This window comes from Gobio gobio, assembly GCF_949357685.1.
Source record: "Gobio gobio genome assembly, chromosome: 4".
Classification (NCBI taxonomy): Eukaryota; Metazoa; Chordata; class Actinopteri; order Cypriniformes; family Gobionidae; genus Gobio; species Gobio gobio.
The window spans coordinates 6,651,552-6,673,253 of NC_137100.1; the positions used below are offsets into that span (position 1 = coordinate 6,651,552).

Here is a 21,702-nt window from a genome sequence, read left to right on the forward strand (position 1 = left end):
TGTCTATTATTGGGTAAAGCTACAGTAACGCCTTCAGCTTGAGATCCTTTCCATCTAAACTGGTTAAATGTCTTAAGCCTAGTAGGGAATGTTTTATGAGCGGTAGAATAACCATATTCATCAGCACAGTCACGCAGAGCCAAAGCACAACCAAAACAATGTTCTTCCGCAAAGTGTCAGAATATTACGTCCATGCATTCAGCAGCCCAATTACTTGTCTGTCATTAATGTTAATCAAACAACTACAGATGTTAAATAAATGTATACATATTAAATAAACCTACAGTATCTGAAATTTTTTTTTTTAAATGTACTATTGTTTTTGTAATGTGCTAATTTGCATCTTTGTTCTTTTATATAGCCTAACAAAAATAACTCCTTGCCCACCTGCACACACCAGCTGATATACAATGTAGTCTGAATTTGGGTGGTCACTCTGCATTTGAAAGTTTTAAAGGGTTTTAAATCTTCTAAATCCAGTAAAATGACTCAAAATCAAGTCATTTAAGCATTGCCAAAGTCAACTTTAATCATATAAAATGTAATTTCCAAACAGCAAAATTGTGGCCATGGAAAATGCTGAGTGGCTAGTAACTTTGGCAAACCACTAGCTACAGTGGCTGGTGAGGAAAAGGGTTAATGTCAAGCCCTGAACAGTAGGCTATATTTTTTCCAATGAGTAGAAGTATCCCAACCAAATGTTCAATCAAAAAAACATACACAGACAAATCCAAATTAAACCCTACGGCTCGTGACAACACATCGATGTCTTAACACACGAAACGATCCGTTCACATGCATTATACGACTGATAGACTGCAAAGGTTGGAGTAAAAAATCTTCATGTGTGTTCTACTGAAGAATCAAAGTCTCCTATATCTTGGATGCCCTGGGGGTAAGCAGATAGACATCGCATTTTCAGTTTTGGGTGAACTATCCCTTGCTAAAAGTTGCCCAACCCTGGTATACACTTATTTCATTACAATGGTAAATGTGTTATATTATGAAGAACAGATGCTATGCTTATGGAATGAACTTTGGTATAGTGAGGGCCTACCATGATCTCCATGGCGCTCCAGCGTGACGTGCCCCAGTACATGGCCATACCCTGGTTTATAACAAATGTCATCGCGCGTACTACCTCTGAAAGAACAAACACACAACAGTGCTCGTGATAAGTGATATAGCATAAATTATTCATTCGTAACACATGCCATGAAAGATGTAAAAGCAATGATCGACCTTCCATAGGGCTGTTGACATCGCTTCGGTTGGCAAAGACAATATCCACGTAATCCAGCTGCAGTCTAGACAGGGAACCTCTGAGACCTGTAGATACATCACCATCACTGTCTCTCCGCTTAATTATTATCGAGGTGGGATGAACAGCACTTTACCTTCGATGATGTGTTTCCTAGACAAGCCTCTCTCTGTCTCTGCCCTGAGGATTATGAATGCAAATGTCAGAGCGGAGAAGATATGGAGTCAGAAAACGACTCAAGATGAATATATTCACTGATTTTCTTACTCTGATCTTAATTGTGTATGTATATAGCACACTTACATACATACATGCATACATACATATACATACACTCACCTAAAGGATTATTAGGAACACCATACTAATACTGTGTTTGACCCCCTTTCGCCTTCAGAACTGCCTTAATTCTACGTGGCATTGATTCAACAAGGTCCTGAAAGCATTCTTTAGAAATGTTGGCCCATATTGATAGGATAGCATCTTGCAGTTGATGGAGATTTGTGGGATGCACATCCAGGGCACGAAGCTCCCGTTCCACCACATCCCAAAGATGCTCTATTGGGTTGAGATCTGGTGACTGTGGGGGCCATTTTAGTACAGTGAACTCATTGTCATGTTCAAGAAACCAATTTGAAATGATTCAAGCTTTGTGACATGGTGCATTATCCTGCTGGAAGTAGCCATCAGAGGATGGGTACATGGTGGTCATAAAGGGATGGACATGGTCAGAAACAATGCTCAGGTAGGCCGTGGCATTTAAACGATGCCCAATTGGCAGTAAGGGGCCGAAAGTGTGCCAAGAAAACATCCCCCACACCATTACACCACCACCACCAGCCTGCACAGTGGTAACAAGGCATGATGGATCCATGTTCTCATTCTGTTTACGCCAAATTCTGACTCTACCATCTGAATGTCTCAACAGAAATCGAGACTCATCAGACCAGGCAACATTTTTCCAGTCTTCAACTGTCCAATTTTGGTGAGCTTGTGCAAATTGTAGCCTCTTTTTCCTATTTGTAGTGGAGATGAGTGGTACCCGGTGGGGTCTTCTGCTGTTGTAGCCCATCCGCCTCAAGGTTGTGCGTGTTGTGGCTTCACAAATGCTTTGCTGCATACCTCGGTTGTAACGAGTGGTTATTTCAGTCAAAGTTGCTCTTCTATCAGCTTGAATCAGTCGGCCCATTCTCCTCTGACCTCTAGCATCAACAAGGCAGTTTCGCCCACAGGACTGCCGCATACTGGATGTTTTTCCCTTTTCACACCATTCTTTGTAAACCCTAGAAATGGTTGTGTGTGAAAATCCCAGTAACTGAGCAGATTGTGAAATACTCAGACCGGCCCGTCTGGCACCAACAACCATGCCACGCTCAAAATTGCTTAAATCACCTTTCTTTCCCATTCTGACATTCAGTTTGGAGTTCAGGAGATTGTCTTGACCAGGACCACACCCCTAAATGCATTGAAGCAACTGCCATGTGATTGGTTGATTAGATAATTGCATTAATGAGAAATTGAACAGGTGTTCCTAATAATCCTTTAGGTAAGTGTATATACACATGAATGTATATGTATGGTCACACTTTAGATTACGGTTCAATTCTTACTATTAACTATTTCTGTCAGGATCACTATCGTCAAAGTGATAGACAATTAGCATATAGTTTAGATTGGCGGTATGGTTCTGTTCTGGGCAAGAACTCCCTGCGCACCCATGCAGGCTAGCATGAATAAGAGCAGGGAGAGCAGCGATAACCTAGCCTGGTCCTACCAGACTCTCGTCCATTTCATTTGTACAGAGAGTCTGGCCACTCTGGTTTACTTCCTTGAAGGCGGGGACTCTGTTGAAGTGTAAAACTATTGGATCTGCTATAACCAATCGCTAACGTTTAGTCGTGACGTATGTCATCTCAAACTAGCGCACGACATCAATGTCATCGTTCTCAGCCACTCCCTCTGTTCACTGATTGGACCGGTTAAAATTTGACCGGAGAAAACCAGAGAATATACCGCAATCCCAGACGGAGTCCTGAAGGAAAATGAAAATTGAGCGGAAGTACTTAGGAGGGCGGAGGTAGGCTAGCGATAAACCCCCTTAGGGTAAACCGAACAGAAGCAACAATGTATTCCAGATAGCATTAATATCAATATTAAAATGTACAACCTAATTCGGGAATTTGGTCTAATTCAGGGGAAATCAGAATGCCAAATCCTGACTGACGAGAAGAGGAGCTGGGGATGGAGGAGGGTATTTAGCTCCGGAGAAACACGATAGCAGCTGATTATACTGAAGGAGCTTATATATATGCATGCTGTGATAGGCATCGTATTCCTATAGGTAGACGTGATCAGTTGACAGTCAGCTGATGCGAGATTGACTAACGTGACCTGCCAGAACTAACGCCATACGCTGGATGACTTTTGCCTCAATAAACTCCTAATTACTGCTTATTAATAGTTAGTAAGGTAGTTGTTAAGTTTTGGTATTGGGTAGGATTAAGGGATGTAGAATATGATCATGCAGAATAAGGCATTAATATGTGCTTTTTAAGTGCTAATAAACAGACAATATCCTAGTAATATGCATAACAATAATGCGTAACAGTGAGAATTGGACCTTAAACTAAAGTGTTACCGTATGTATGTACTGTATGTATAATTGTTAATTCTAAAGATTTACAAATAATCATATACTGTATTTGCTTGTATTTTTTGAGACTGTAACAGATTTAGATTCACAAATACATGTTTTAAGTACTATGAACTGCGGTTACATTTGTAAATGTCAATCTGAATATATGCTTGTAGAACTGAACAGATACTCACTGTCCTCCCCAGTAGATCTTAGTCGTTACTACATAACTGGACCGCCTGAAACAGATTTTTGGGGAGAAAATGGTGGTTATTACAATGAGGACAACTCTTATCCTGTCCTATAATTTTGCTCCATTGAATCCAGATAACACCCACATTTAGTCTGAACTCAACCTGACAAACCCCAAAGCACAGGAGAAAATACAAGATATAATGTAAAAACTTTTTTCCATGATTAATGTCTGATTCGCCATAACATTCAAACAAAATGAGAGAAATAAGAATAAACAGGTCACCTCCAGCCTTTCTTCTTAATGATGTTCCCTAGAGTGATTTCAGCCCTGCAGAAAAAGATGGACACAAAATCTGAAAAACTATTTTTCATTATTATTATTTCAACACTGGAAAAAAAAGATCCAATAGCCTCAATGTCAAGTCTTGTTTTTCAGAAGATATCTAAAGTTTTTTTTTTTTACATGAGAACCAAAACTACATAAATATATTACATTTATATTACATAAACATATTACAATATATATATATTACAATAGTCATATACTTTTTTTTAAATACATATATATTATATTATATATTATTAATCATAAATGTCAAAATATATTAATTTAATTCTTATTCTCCATACATTTTTCAGTATATTCATTTGTATTTATACAGACAAAAGGAAGAAGACGAATGTGGGAAAGACATTGAGAGACAAATGAGAGAGGGGCAACAACATGACAGCAAGAACAAGAGCAAGAATGTGCATAGAAACAGAGACTGAGAGAAAGATGTGAATAAATGCTTGAGGCAAAAGAAACCGTGAGCACACATTTATCAGGTGCCTCGGCTCTCTGAACGCATTCAAACAAGCATTACTGAACTGAGTCTGTGCTCTTGAGCTTCAGTAGTGCTGTTTGCTAAGACAGGCATCACTACTACTATCTTATACTGTGGGTTAAGGATGTGAACAAACCAATCTCTGTTAAACTTTAGCATGTAACTTGTATCACATTGTTTGTGTATGGGCATGGATGATAGCTTATTAAAAGCAGGTAAAAATATATCCTTTTTATTTCAATAACACATAGGAAATGTATTGAAAATGAAAGCCTCTAACATGAAATAAGAAGTAAAGGTACAGGTAAACCAATGACCTTGTGATTGGGGAGGAGGTTTGGACTGTTTTATTCAGGATTCTTCAATCATTCGCTGTACTAATAATGTCTGAAATCAAATGGTGCCTTACAGGAGCAAGGTTGATTCCATTACAGATCAATTTGTGAGGCAAATTCCATAGATTCTTTTTAAAAACCTTAAATGTCAGCACATTCATGAAATTAGCTGATGTGAACACAGAAGTGACTATGTGTGACCATGCAGTGGTAATGTAGGTCACCAGAGCCGTATGCCAGCCAGATGCCCGCTGCATGCAGGACTCTGAAAGCGTGAAATAGAAAGACTTGCTTCTTCATGTGTAGTGGCCCTGCATTTAAAAGTGACCTGGCTAGCTGGCTACCAGCAATTCATTTCAAAATTATTTCTTAAATAGATTACAGGTGTCATGAACTGGCTCTATTTATTTTTTTATACTGTTGTCTGAGGTCAACTTATTAAGTTTGCGTGGTTTTTACATTCAAAAACATCATAATAAATAAGTAATAGGCTATTTTCTACCCTGGTTTTGAGCCTAGCTACTGGAATGCTCTGTTTTTATGGCCGTGCCGCACTGAAGACTTGGAAGTAAACGCCCACTTCTATGATTGGATAACAGTTTAGCATAATAATGAGTTTCGGCTCCTCCGTCAGTACATGTGGGGAATTGTTCCCCACGCATCACGAACACACACACACACAAACCAACCTCGTGCATCAGCAAAACTTCACTGCAGACAAATCAGCATGTTCAAAACTTCCGCAACATAATCAATAGATATCAAACAATCTGTAACAATGCAATACTATCACATATAAAAAACATGTTTTACCCACATAAGTGTGTTGCACCGTTCCTGTCGGATCCAATATAGAAGGCACAGCATTGTGTTTTAATCTCAATATGTCTGCAAATCCAGTCTCGACCTGTGTCTTGTTTACAAATGATTCCGCGGTGACATGAAGCAAACAAACGTGCAATGTCTTCCCCACATGAGCTGGATATTCATTAAAAATAAAGTTCAACCACACATTCCTAATATTAGAATCCGAAGGAAGCTTATTCAGCGACTGTGTTCTTCCACAACCAGGCACAGCGCAATATCTTGCTATCTTCTGAATGTTTATTGCTCGGTAGCGCGATCAGTTTAGCTCCACAAGTTGGTGGGCAGGCTTGAGGCGGCGTTTCCCCACACGATGACGTCAAGGTTTGGCATATTCTGAGGTTGAGCAAGTTTGCTGGGCCTAGTGTCAATAAAAGCTTTTCTTTGACTAACAAGGAAGTTTTCAGCTCCGAAATGTACAGGGTATTCTTATATCACCATGAACTGAATGAAAAGTTGATTTCTCAATTCATGACCCCTTTAAAAAATTACTTCCGTCACTGACAAAATGCGCTTTCAATCAAATTTGGCTGCCTATGCATTAGAAAGGTGTAAAAAAAATTGAAATCGGTGCTACCTGGCTAGAGAAAACGAAGAAAAAAGGCAGTTGTCTTCCCTTTTGCCAAATTGGAAAACTTCAACACCCATAATGCACTGGGCATGTTGCCGTCCAAGGCCACTCCCACCAGTCTGTCATACGCTTGAGTCAAATACCGCCTTGCTTTAGTAAGAAATACTACTTAGCAAACTTTAAGTCTTAATGGTGTTGACTTGTATTGATCCCGGGTGCAAGAATTAAAAGATTAAATGTTTAGCGGGAGTCTAGCAACTCTCCGTTGGCTAACCAAACTCTGGTCAGGCCAATCACATAGTGTATAGAGTCGGTGGGCGGGCTTAAAGGGTAACTAAACCCTAAACCAACTTTTTTTAGTTAATGATCTGCAAGACTGGGGCTTTATTAATGCTGTTCATTGATTCGAGTAAATGTTTTGACATTTGGGTATAAAGTGTTTTAATTCTATAATATATGGTGTAAAGCCGTCTAAGTGCTGCCCTCTTAAGGTTGAACGCTGGCTACTGCAGTTGAAATTTCCTATTGGACGTTGTGGGTCATCGTGACGTATGATGGTTCTTCCAACGGCTCACTATCCGCGCCCCTGGCACAAGCTCACCACGCCCTCAGAAATGTTTCCCCCAATCACATGATGAGAACGGCTTCACTCCAGTATGAACTGTCATGTTACATGAAGTAGAAACATTATAAATGAAACTGACTTGACACTTGCTTTAACATTCTAATGAAGAAAATGCAGTTAAATAATGCAGTTGTCAGTACACGTCGTCATGTGTACAGATAAGTTTCATACATGAGACGCACTTTCAAACCCTGACACGCAAGTGGTTACCGCGGTAACAAACAACAATACCGTAACGTGCTGGCGTATATAGTCTAACCTTTATTTGAGGAAATCTGTTGATAATAGGCTATTAGGTCTGAACTTATTGGTCCTGCGCGGCTTATTGATTCAGTTAATTTGAATGAAAATACATTGTATGTATATCAGATATCTGATAAATTTTTAGTGGCATTCAGTGTAAGGATTTGACTGTTCATAGATTAGGTCAGTTCTCTTGCGCTGCTGCTTTACTAGCATCGTCGGCATCGGGAGTTACCGCAGTTTGAGCCAGCGGCTCGCATTGATAAGGCTCTGGGGCTCTGTCTACAGACAATTCACTCTCCTCCACTTCAGGTTTAGTTACCCTTTAACATAATGACGGCAGAGTTGCCGCGGTAAACAAAGAAGCTGGCGAACAGCGGTCTTTCGAAACGACTTTGGCCGCAACTCTGGAAGACTTGGAGTTAAGAAAAGAATAAAGAACGGCACTGAAGTCATTCTTAAGAAAGGAAGATGTGTTCTAAGTTTTGCCGACCGGATACGGCGAAAGTTTAATCTATCATCTAGCTCCGCTTCACCTTCTTCATTGCTCTGGTTGCTTGTAGCGATATCCTATTGCGTGCAGAGGGAATTTGAAAGACAACCGTTTATCCCGCCCCTCGGATTGAGCCCTGCCAATGGTGTGTTCCCAGACCCAACATCTTGATGTGGGGCTTGTCAGGCTATTATTTCCTGTCAATCCGACTGTCCGTGGGCGTGGATACAAAACATGCAGAAGTATAATCTGTAATTTTAATGAAAGCCCTGGAGCTGTCAAAAGTCACCCGGCAGAATTTTGTTGACAAATAAATGTGAATTAATTTATATTATAAAGTGTATATAATTTATATAATATAGTTTAGAAGATTAGATGCACTGTGCAGAGTACAGTACAAACACAATTAAACAGAGAAGTATCTAACCACAAGCTGTAAGTAAAATAAATATGCAAATATAAAAGTATTTTATAATTATGGCAAGATGTATAAGTACATATTTACTTATACTGTCATAATAATTACTGCTATTGTCTTGGAAGTGTACAGCTGAATGTACTGACAAGCATTTATGGTAAACTGAAATATACTTTGATGTCATTTCTATTGAAACCTGTGTCATTCACTTCAATATATTTATTGCGCATTTGAAATGATGGAAGTTGCAATTTAGTGCATTTAAAATATATTAACTTTAAATGTAATATCGAATAACACACTACAGTTAAAATTACTTTGCTTTATGTGTTTTAAAGCACATTAAAAACGTAATAAATTAAGATGTACTTTAAAGTAATTTGACAGTATTACTCAAGAAACAGTCATGAAAGTGGATATTTCTCTATACAGTAGCCTACTATACTTGTTGTAGCCATTAAGAAAAGGTATTTAGTTTCATATTTATGTTTAAATATTATAATGTTATCTATGTTGATTATGGATCATGCACAATATGTCATGATTTTGACCACTTCATTGAGTTTTGTTTTGTAGAAAGCCTTTCTTGAAAGTGAATTTCATTTTGTAAAAATGCTATCTTAATCTTAATCAATGTTTCATCAGCCAATTGCCTGGATTTAATAAATAAGTATAGTAGACAATAATCATGACATGGAGGCTCTGGCACCATTGCACGTGATTCGAACTGGAGCGTCTCATAAGTGAACCAAAACTCAGTGTATAGGCTACTTGCCTCAAAGACATGACATATTTCTCTATAGAAAGCTTGAAATTTATACTTTTAAATGAAACAATTCAAAACGGAAAGGAATATACACTTTGATTATGAAATGTGCATTTCTCTCTATAGGCCCATTCACTGCGGAGATGGCGAGTCGTCAACTTCATCTTTGCAGCCGGCACTGATTCAGAAAACACTAGTTTATTAATAAACAATTAAAATGTCTCCTTGCTAGTTTTGACACATTCAAAATCATTACTTTTGCTGGTTCTTTGTGGCAAGCTTAATGCGTGCGCTTGAGTGCGGAATAGGCTATTATATACGTAAGCGCTCATAATGGTTTAGAATTCTCTCCAGTATATATATTTAAGTAATTCAATTAATATAAATGTGTGCTTAGTGGACTAATGGCGTAAATTAACAATTAGTCAGTAGAAAAAACTTTAGTCCCCCCGATAATTCAGCCCTACTTATTTAACATATTTTCGAACCAGCGAGTCACAAAGGGCATTCCGGTTTGAGCAAGCGGAGCTTGATTCAGTATTATTAAATTGCAGATTTTGGATAGCTTGGCCTGTATGTTTGGTGCGGTAGGGGGCCCAACCTCATATTCTTTCATAGGGCCCAAAATTGCTAGCGGTGCTTCTGCACATGTTACATGTAGTTACTTAGAGAAACTCGTTCATGCTTTTATTACCAGTAGGGTGGACTATTGTAATGGTCTCCTCACCGGCCTTCCCAAAAAGACCATTAGACAGCTGCAGCTCATACAGAACGCTGCTGCCAGGATCCTGAGCAGAACCAGAAAATATGACCATATCACACCAGTCCTCAGATCTTTACACTGGCTTCCAGTTACATTTAGGATCGATTCTAAAGTGCTATTACTTGTATATAAATCACTCAATGACCTAGGACCTCAATACATTGCAGATATGCTGATTAAATACAAACCCAACAGATCACTCAGATCATCAGGATCAAGTCAATTAGAAATACCAAGGGTTCACTCAAAGCAAGGAGAGTCTGCTTTTAGCTATTATGCCAGCCGTAGCTGGAACCAGCTTCCTGAACAGATCAGATGTGCTCCAACAGTAGCCACTTTCAAATCCAGACTCAAAACACATCTGTTCAGCTGTGCATTTACTGAATGAGCACTGTGCCACTGTACGTGCTTTGTCCGAACTGCTTGAATTTTAATTTATATGCTTAAATTTAACCCTGTTTTTATTTTTATTTTTAATTATACTCTTTATTTTTATCTTTCAATATTTTCTTTATTTTTTATTTCTTTAAATTCCTATTATAACTGTTATATTTTTATTTCATTTCTGTGTAAAGCACTTTGAATTGCCACTGTGTATGAAATGTGCTATACAAATAAACTTGCCTTGCCTTGCCTTACTATAGTAATAACTATAAATTATGCATAATTATATGCAACTAACCCTAAACGAAACTCTAACTCTATAGTAAGTACACGTAGTTACTTAAAGGGTTAGTTCACCCAAAAATGAAAATTCTGTCATTAATTACTAACCCTCATGTCGTTCGACAGCCGTAAGACCTCCGTTCATATTCGGATCACAAATTAAGATATTTTAGTGTAAAGCTGATGGCTGAGAAAGGCTTCAGATAGGCCTCCATTGGCATTCAGTACATTTACACTCACAAGACCCATAAAAGGCACTTAAAATGTCGTTACAAAGTCCATCTCACCACAGTGACTCTACAATAATTTTACGATGCGACGACAATAGTTTTTGTGCGCAAAAAAAAATCAAAATAACACCTTTATCCAACTTGTTCTTGTCTTCCGTGTGTGTCTCCACGACGCATGCGCGAGAATATGACGCAGATCCGGCGTTCGGACACATGATCCAGAAGCGATTTGTTTACAAGCAGAGGAAGATGGGCGTATCTCAGCTGTTGGATTCTATATTGATCGTGCTTTAGGTCTCGGCGTAGTTCTCAAAATGGGGTTAAAGTGTGCATTTCATGGATTCCCGAACCCCGGCGCTACGTCATATTCTCGCGCATGCGTCGTGGAGGCACACACGGAAGACAAGAAGAGGTTGAATAAAGTCGTTATTTGTAATTTTTTTTTGCACACAAAAAATATTGTCGTCGCATCGTAAAATTATTGTAGAGTCACTGTGGTGAGATGGACTTTGTAATGACGTTTTTAGTGCCTTTTATGGGTCTTGGGAGTGTAAATGTACTGAATGCCAATGGAGGCCTATCTGAAGCCTTTCTCAGCCATCAGCTTTCAACTAAAATATCTTCATTTGTGTTCCGAAGATGAACGGAGGTCTTACGGGTGTCGAACGACATGAGGGTGAGTAATTAATGACAGAATTTTCATTTTTGGGTGAACTAACCCTTTAACATTACTCAGTACTATAATAGTATTAACAAAGGCACCTTAAAATAAAGTGTAACCCGAAAGTGTATACTCTCTTTAAGTACATGTAAGTGGCCATCCAACACAATTAAACAGATTCAGAATTATATTGGTAGGAACAAAGTCTACCCATGTGGTCCAGTACATAACAGCAGAAAAAAAGTGCATGGAATTTTTTTTTTTTTATCCAATACACTAGTGTGAATCGTACCTGCCTGAAGCATAGACTTCTGCTGTGTCGAACAGATTCACTCCATTCTCATAGGCTATCGTCATCAGACTCTCTGCCATCTACAGAAGAAACATCCACACAAACACAAGCATGAGATGACAGAGATCTGGCCATTTAAATCAAAAGATGCTTCAGTTACCACAGAAACATTATTTAAACTTGTGCAGACTACCATGCAGTAGCTATGTTTATGTTTGCTCACGAGTTGAAAGATTTATAACTTTGCACAGACATGGTAAGCGATTGCATTGATTTGTTGATCCATGTGCAATGCAGTGCTTTTTAACCAGCTGATGCTGTCAATACAGTGTGAGTTGTATTATACACAGAACATTCCTTTAAAGGCTTGAAGGGATAGTTCACCCCAAAATTACAATTCTCTCATAATGTACTCGCAGTTCCAAACCTGTATGAGTTTCTTTCATCAGTGGAACAGAATGTTGGTAACTAAATAGTTTTGGTTACCATTGATTTCCATTGATTTCCAAAAAAAAGAAGAGACGTTTCTCATATGATCTTTTTTTATGTTTCATGGTAGAATAAAAGCCATACAGGTTTGGAATGACATGAGAGCGAGTCCATAATGACAGAATAATCCGTTTTTTAGTTTGAACTATCTCTTTAAGCGTATAAATTACACTGTAGAAAGACTCTGGAGGTAATAGAGCTGCACAATTCTGGATAAATTGAGAATCACATTTTTTTTACATGATTTTACATGATTCTGAAGTGACAAGTAAGCAAAATAACATGTAGGGCCTAATTTACGACAAATTATGTTAATCGCTGTAGTCTATTTAAAAAGATATGTAATTAATTTGAATTAATAATTTTTAAAAAAGTTTGAGTGAATGATTCAATGACTCCCTCATAAAGACTTCACTTGTTTCATTACTGGATGAATCAGCATTTTTGAACGAATCTCTTGAGTTAATGATTCAATGACTCACGCATTAAGGCTTCACTTGTTTCATTACTAGATGTGAACAGTGTTTTTGAATGAATCTGTTGAATTAATGATTCAATGACTCACTCATAAAGGCTTCACTTGTTTCATTACTGGATGAATCAGCATTTTTGAACGAATCTCTTGAGTTAATGATTCAATGACTCACTCATAAAGGCTTCACTTGTTTCATTACTGGATGAATCAGCATTTTTGAACAAATCTCTTGAATTAATGATTCAATGACTCACTCATAAAGACTTCACTTGTTTCATTACTCGATAAATCAGCGTTTATGAACGAAATCTGGTGAATGAATGATTCAATGACTCACTCATAAAGACTTCACTTGTTTCATTACTGGATAAATCAGCGTTTATGAACGAAATCTGTTGAATTAATGATTCAATGACTCACTCATAAAGACTTCACTTGTTTCATTACTGGATAAATCAGCGTTTATGAATGAAATCTGTTGAATGAATGATTCAATGACTCACTCATAAAGACTTCACTTGTTTCATTACTGGATAAATCAGCGTTTATGAACGAAATCTGTTGAATTAATGATTCAATGACTCACTCATAAAGGCTTCACTTGTTTCATTACTGGATAAATCAGCGTTTATGAATGAAATCTGTTGAATGAATGATTCAATGACTCACTCATAAAGACTTCACTTGTTTCATTACTGGATAAATCAGCGTTTATGAACGAAATCTGTTGAATTAATGATTCAATGACTCACTCATAAAGGCTTCACTTGTTTCATTACTGGATGAATCAGCATTTTTGAACAAATCTCTTGAATTAATGATTCAATGACTCAATCATAAAGACTTCACTTGTTTCATTACTGGATGAATCAGCATTTTTGAACAAATCTCTTGAATTAATGATTCAATGACTCACTCATAAAGACTTCACTTGTTTCATTACTGGATGAATCAGCATTTTTGAACAAATATCTTGAATTAATGATTCAATGACTCACTCAAAAAGGCTTCACTTGTTTCATTACTGGATAAATCAGCGTTTATGAATGAAATCTGTTGAATGAATGATTCAATGACTCACTCATAAAGACTTCACTTGTTTCATTACTGGATAAATCAGCGTTTATGAACGAAATCTGTTGAATTAATGATTCAATGACTCACTCATAAAGGCTTCACTTGTTTCATTACTGGATGAATCAGCATTTTTGAACAAATCTCTTGAATTAATGATTCAATGACTCAATCATAAAGACTTCACTTGTTTCATTACTGGATGAATCAGCATTTTTGAACAAATCTCTTGAATTAATGATTCAATGACTCACTCATAAAGACTTCACTTGTTTCATTACTGGATGAATCAGCATTTTGGAACAAATCTCTTGAATTAATGATTCAATGACTCACTCATAAAGACTTCACTTGTTTCATTACTGGATGAATCAGCATTTTTGAACCAATCTGTTGAATGAATGATTCAATGACTCACTCATAAAGACTTCACTTGTTTCATTACTGGATAAATCAGCGTTTATGAACGAAATCTGTTGAATGAATGATTCAATGACCCCCTCATAAAGGCTTCACTTGTTTCATTACTGGATGAACAGCGTTTTTGAACAAATATCTTGAATTAATGATTCAATGACTCACTCATAAAGGCTTCACTTGTTTCATTACTGGATAAATCAGTGTTTATGAACGAAATCTGTTGAATTAATGATTCAATGACTCACTCATAAAGGCTTCACTTGTTTCATTACTGGGTGAACAGCGTTTTTGAACAAATATCTTGAATTAATGATTCAATGACTCGCTCATAAAGGCTTCACTTGTTTCATTACTGGATAAATCAGTCACGTCGCCACCTATTGGCGTAACGGTGTAATTGATACAATCTTTATTTGGTACTTTTAAAAGGTGATTTGCTCTATTTTGATAGCTCCTGTAGACATCAGTGTTTATATCCGAACTATAAACTTTTATCCCAGACCTTCTTTGATAATTTGAATTATTGTAACAGAAATAACGATACTGTTTCATACCTATATAACTGCTCTCTCTAGGTCAGAACGCATTTGAATGATCGCTGTGATCATACTTGTCAAAGGTTTAATCGTCAGAGCCGAATCGCTGTCATTTAGGAATAAAATCACGTGGGTGTTTGAATCGAGATCGCAATCTTTTAGCGATTAATCGTGCAGCTCTAGGAGGTGATCATGTGAGGTAATGTAAAATTGATGCTGAACATTACAGTTCACCTCATCAGAGATCTGAGATCCAAATGTCACCCAGGTGCCTGTGAACAGAAAGAGAGTGTGCGAGACAGAAGGATGAAGAAGTTAGAAGGATGGATAGGAGAAGGGTGTAATGATAAAGTTGCAATTCCGTATATTTAAAATATATTCACTTTAAAGTCATATCAAATAACACACTGCACACTCTAAAAAAATGCTGGGTTAAAAACAACCCAAGTTGGGTTGAAAATGGAGCAATTGGGTTGTTTTAACCCAGTGAATGGGTCGTTTTAACCCAGCGGTTGGGTTAAATGTTTGCTTAAAACAACCCAATCTCTGGGTTAGTCCATTTTCAACCCAAGTTGGGTTGTTTTTAACCCAGCATTTTTTAGAGTGCAGATAAAGCACCACAAAAGATAATTAAAACATGATTTAAAATGTATTTTAATGTAAAACTTTTATTTTCACATTATTACAAAGTACACTTTTTAAGTGTGTTAAGAAAACACGGAAGTGTATTCTCTTTATGTTGCTCTTTAAGTACACCTATTATTTAATTATTATATTTAACATTATATTATCTGCAAGTCTGGTTTTAAAAAATATACAGTAACACTTTAGTTTGGAGTTCAATTCTCACTGTTAACTATAGTTGTTTATTATCATGCATATTACTAGGATAATGGCTGTTTATTAGCACTTATAAAGCACATATTAATGCCTTATTCTGCATGATCATATTGTACATCCCTTAATCCAACACCTAAATTTAACCACTACCTTACTAACCTACCTTAGGAGTTTATTGAGGCAAAAGTCATAGTTAATAGTGAATATGTGTTTCCTACTAAAGTGTTACCAAATATACTCTTAAGATTTGGAGTACACTACAAATACACATTCAATACAATTAGGCACACTTCATTTTCACAATAGTAAGCTGGGTTAAATTAAAGTATTTTAGCATGGAAAAAAAAATAGACTCTTCAGCATTAAATAAATAACCGACTGTCTTAGACAGAGATGACTGAAACTCTCTGGATACTCACCAAGACCCAAACAAGAAACCCGTAGACCCGACTTTCCAAGGTTTCTGAAAGAAAAGGAGAGAGAGAGAAAGAGTATTTAGTCCTCTATTTAGTATTTAGTATTTAGTTTTTTTATATGCACTGGCAACAATCCTTAGTATCTTTCTTCTACTCATCCATATTAATCTGAATTTGCATTTTCACTTATCCTACCAAAAATACCTGATATAGTAACAGTTACGATATGAAAAAGCTGTTTGCTATACTATGAAGGATTTGCATCAAACAGACAGAGAGCAATATAAAATGAACACAATCCCAGGGAATGTTCTCAAAACTTTAGCTAACATTCTGGCAAGGTTCTCTCAAAGTTATGAGCAAACATTCTTCCAGTGTTAATAGAACGTTATCGTTCTGAGGAGGCAAGGGAGGCACTGCCTCCTCCAAAAATTAGATGAGATAAATCAACGCTAATATTACAAAATGTGACATTAAAAAGTGGATGGAATGTTTTTCTGGACATTTTTTACGTTAACTACTTACTGCTTTTTTAGATGGTAAGGAAAACATTCAAAAGTAACGTTCCCATAATACTTGTAAAATGATAAAATAGAGAAAAGAATCCCTTAATGTTTTCTCTAACATTCACATAACCAAGGAAAAACACTCTTCTTGGAACATGTTTTTGTTAGCTGAGATAATTCTGTTATTTATATGCATTTTGTTGGATGTTAAATACTACAAATAACAAAATATATTTTTATGATAGCGGTTACAGTAAAGGGACTATTGTGATGGGTAAAAATGTAATTACTATGTTGAGATGAGTGAATGTGTATGTTTAAAATGTGCTTTTGTTTTCCTTTTTTGCACTGGGAAAGCAGTTATTTACACAATATTTGGAGACAACACTAAGCAGGATATAGAATAACCTGAATAAGACATAATCAACAGATTAATCGGATATCAGAACAATTTGTTAGTTGCAGCCCTATACTACATTTTTGGATGTCACCTTTTTTTTCATCTTAACATCAGATTGCATATATTGGCTAATGGGTTTGAAGCTGTGTTCAAAAGCATAATAAAATAGGCAATAAAAAGAGTAGCACCCTTGGGTTCTTTAATCACAGATGGATGAACACCAGTTGAAGATCAGCGATGTGTTACCCGTGCCTGCATTTCATTTGAGCCGCTGCTCAGTTGTGTGTCCAATAGAAACGGAGAGATGGAAAGAGACAGATTGTCAGTGTGTTTAGATCCAGGCGGCTGAACCATGCTTTCTCTTCTCCGCATCTATTTTTGTTTGCCCGGCCAGTCTATTTATAGAAATGTTGCATCTGTGCATTTGTCTGTGTCCAGTGTGTGTGTCCAGTGTCTCTGTGTGTGTGTGTGGAATTGATACTGACATATTACCAGTCAAGACTGAGAGGAATAACTAAAATAATAGCATGAATCATTAATTTTATCTAAAAAAGCAGTGAAAAAAGACACATCTATTCATCACATGAGAGGAATGGATGAAAGAGAAAACGGCGGCTCTTTCTCGCTGACACAAATATTTTCACTTTCTCTGTCATCCTTCATTTTTATCTTTCTCCATCCTTTCCTCTTTTCCACAGTACTGCATTAGAGTGCTGAATCACACATGCACACACACACACACACACACACACACACACATCGCTATGCATGTATATGATGAGAAGCCGCAGGGAGGAAAACATCAAGATCATGCGCTGAATATTCACAGTCGATGCTGCATGTTTACATGCATGCTTACACACACACACACACACACACACACACACACACACACACACACACACACACACACACACACACACACACACACACACACACACACACACACACACACACACACACACACACACACACACACACTGGTTTGTTTTGCTATCTAAGTGAGGACATTCCATAGGCGTAATGATTTTTATACTGTACACACTGTACATTCTGTCCCCCTACACTACCCCTGCCCTATCACACACACACACACACACACACACACACACACACACACACACACACACACACACACACACACACACACACACACTACCCCTGCCCCTGCCCCTGCCCCTAAACCTACCCATCACACACACACACACACACACACACACTACCCCTGCCCCTAAACCTACCCATCACACACACACACACACACACACACACACACACACACACACACACACACACACACACACACACACACACACACACACACACACACACACACACACACACACACACTACCCCTAAACCTACCCATCTACCCATCATATGTCCTCATATTTCAAGTTTACGTCGTAATACCAGTGTAATACCTGTGTCATTATACAAAAATGTGTCCTCATAAATCACAAAAACATACACACACACGCACACAAAAGCGTAAAGTAGGGTTGAGCTGGCTGTTGCCGTCTTGGGAGACAACAGACAACAGACAGCAGATAAATGGCTATCCACCTGTCAATCAAAGTGGCCACGCCCTTAATTATGCAGAACTTTAAAGGTAGGGTAGGTAAGAATGATCTAAAACACTTTTGTCCAAATTTGTTTAAACTTTCTTTATATGTAAATACATAATTAAAATTGAAGTACTCTGAAAAAGAGAGTAAAAAAATCGAGTGACTCTAGACTTTTTAATCTGCAATAAACACAGCTCATTATTTTCGTTCGGGCCGAAACAAGTGATTGGCTTGGGCGACTGTCACTCTCTCTCGCTACCATGGCTACCGCCGCTTTTGCTACAGGATCTGCCCACATGCGCCCCACTGTTGCCAAGTCGGGCTACTTCAAACACTGTTGCCGCGGGCGGTTTTTCATGTCCGCGGGTTGAAGCGACCCCAATTATGTGATATTTTTCCCCGGGATTTGTGAATTTTAGCAGGCCAGGGTTTTGTAGTAACCCTACCAAAAAGACACATATTTTACCCCCCAAACGCGAGAAACACGATTGGGCTTGTTTTGGCCTAGTTTTGAGTAGCAATTGGGCGGATTTTGTTGTGAAAACCTGGCAACCCTGGCGCACCCGTTTGATTTGAGGAGTTCAAGAGGCTGTATTTCTGCTGGACAGGTAATCTTTCATTTTGATTATAAATTTTTTTTGGTTTATGTTTTCATGAAGCATGTCTCACTAGCACACGTAGCTGCCTAATATAGCTAACATAACATTACTTAGCATAAAGTTACAATGTTATACACTTAGCGAACCATTAGTAGAGATGATAACTACTCAATATGCTTAGCTCAAGTTGATCGCTGTCGTGTTGAATTTCGCAAAGTGTAACTTTAGATAACAAAATGCATGTGTAAAAGCTAGTGCATCCAGTAACTTTTTTTAGAACTAAGTTAGCTTTAGCTACTACCCTCTGTCTAAACTCTTTTACCATGTTCACCGGGAACTTTACCTGCACTTTTATTTCGGCCCTTGGTTTGTTTTTATATTCTCTACCAATGTTTATGTTGATGTTTTCATCTTGTATCTGTGTGTGTCGTAGACACTGTGTTGTGTGTGTATTTTAAACTTTACCAGTATCGTTATTCTAGCTTGATAGTGAGTACTAAAAGACATCTTATTTGTTTATATTCATAATGATAAAGTTAGATTTTTTATTACATGTGATTCTGACATGATGTCACTACATGCACTTCTTCTCCGCTCGTCTCAGGTAAATAATGTGTCTTTCAGCTGAGCTGATCGCGGTCGGCGTAGCGCGTTCATGTGTTTTGGGGGCGTGGCTTTGGAAAGAGCCCAGAAGGGAGAAGGTGGAGTGAATGGAAATAATGAGCTGTCTTTAAAACAGTCGTGAGAGGTCTACAGACACTAAATTTTTATACTTTCTTTTTCTGAGTACTTACATTTTAATTATGTATTGATATATAAAGAAAGTTTAAACAAATTTGGAAAAAAAGTTTTTTAACCAAATCCTTTAAGGCTTAATATAATGTAAACGGATGAGTTATAAAAAAATTCACCTCCCTCACAGTCGTCATGAAGGGCAAAATTAGCCGTATAGACCAAAACTACAATTTGTATGAGGCTGTAAACATGTTTTTAAATTAAAAAAAAATATTCAGCAGGATGCATTAAATTGATCAACATTTATAATTCAAATAATGATGATGTTCTTTTGAACTTCCTATTCAGCAAAGAATCCTGAAAAAAGTATCAATGTTTCCACAAAAAATATAAAGCAGCACAACTTTTTTCAGTATTGATAATAATAACAAAATGTTTCTTACAAACCCCAAACCTCCGAAAGATAGTGATCAAATGCTCATTTCTTGGTGAACTAATCTTTTAAGTGGTTTTCCTTTAGGCACCAGCCAACAGGAAGTCATTTAGCAACAATATTGGCAAAACCCGACCACCCCACACGCACATGATTGAAATACATACCGCAACACAAATCTACACATGTTGACAGATGCTGGCTCTTTCACTGTGCCCAAACAAATGATATCTCTTCCATGAGTTTTAATATTTCTAATATCTCCAAACCAACAGCAGTCCCGACAAAACAACAGTATTTTTCGGCAGCATCATTCTAGGCATCATGCCTTAAATTTTAGTATATTAAACCCCTTTCTGATTGGTTGTGACTGTGTCATGTGAAGCAGCTTTGTGAAAAGACAAATGACTTGTCGCCTGGTCATCATCAGTGAAGGCTTTTTATTGTCTTTATTTGTTAAGGCATTTGCAACAAAAGACTTTTAGAAGTCATGCACCCTCTATATCGCTTTTGTTTCTCTCTCTTACGAACAGAAGCTTTTTCTGTGAAAGAAAGAGGTTAATGATGCTGCGATCTTGGCTGATTCTGTTTTTTCCTACCACAAGCCTGACTATAAATCATCCTGTTCACACACAAACACATGCTAGAACACCGGCTTCTGCAACAGCCACGGTGTTCTATTTACTGATATGTTTATGGTGTATGTATAGACATGCACACGGCTGTAGTTTGTGAAGTCAGCACTGTAAGAATCCATGTTACGGTGCATTTTTGCACCCGTATGTCATTGCTGGAGTGTTTGAATCTAACCCATATAACTAGTGGTGATTTCTAAGACCTTTTCAACACACAATCTACTGCATGACTTCTGCCGTCTGATTGATAGTTCAAACTTTTTTAGCAAGTAAAAGGCCTTTTCGCTGTGAAACTTAATAAAGTAAACATAAGAATAACTTTTATATTGTTAGTAATATTTCAAGATGAACACTTACTGGACTGAAGCAACCTTTACTTGATTATCGATATATTGTTTTTTAGAAAAGTCATGTAATATGCGAGTATCAATTATGATCCATCAGATGTTTGTCCAGCTCTCAATCATTGTATTGCATGTTTTGCTCCGCACAGTAAAAACTTTTAAAGTATTTAAATATCATCTTACCAAGACATATTACTGGGACATGTAGAGTGACGACTGATATTTATATGCACTTTATGTTAGTGCTATACATTTATAAAGATTGCAGTGATTTACATTACAAGCTATCAGAATTTCATCTTTTTTGTCCATAAACTGCACCATATTTTTGCTAATTTTGGGCGTGTGTATAACATTAAGGTGTATGAGCTCCATATTCTCGCTGTA

At 37.4% G+C, this 21,702-nt stretch overlaps 1 protein-coding gene across 2 annotated transcripts in view; it reads right to left on the minus strand.

Annotated features, from left to right (window-relative positions):
* Positions 1-21,702, minus strand: part of LOC307125554 (voltage-gated potassium channel subunit beta-3) — a 106,900-nt gene that overhangs the window by 12,924 nt on the left and 72,274 nt on the right. For both annotated transcript variants that reach the window (XM_079815481.1, XM_079815482.1), the window contains 8 exons: positions 16,099-16,142; positions 15,074-15,111; positions 11,846-11,925; positions 4,375-4,419; positions 4,091-4,135; positions 1,398-1,441; positions 1,243-1,329; positions 1,058-1,143 (listed from right to left, as the gene is read on the minus strand). In XM_079815481.1, coding sequence (XP_079671607.1) covers positions 1,058-1,143; positions 1,243-1,329; positions 1,398-1,441; positions 4,091-4,135; positions 4,375-4,419; positions 11,846-11,925; positions 15,074-15,111; positions 16,099-16,142 — 469 coding nt within the window. The remainder of the gene's footprint in view (positions 1-1,057; positions 1,144-1,242; positions 1,330-1,397; positions 1,442-4,090; positions 4,136-4,374; positions 4,420-11,845; positions 11,926-15,073; positions 15,112-16,098; positions 16,143-21,702) is intronic.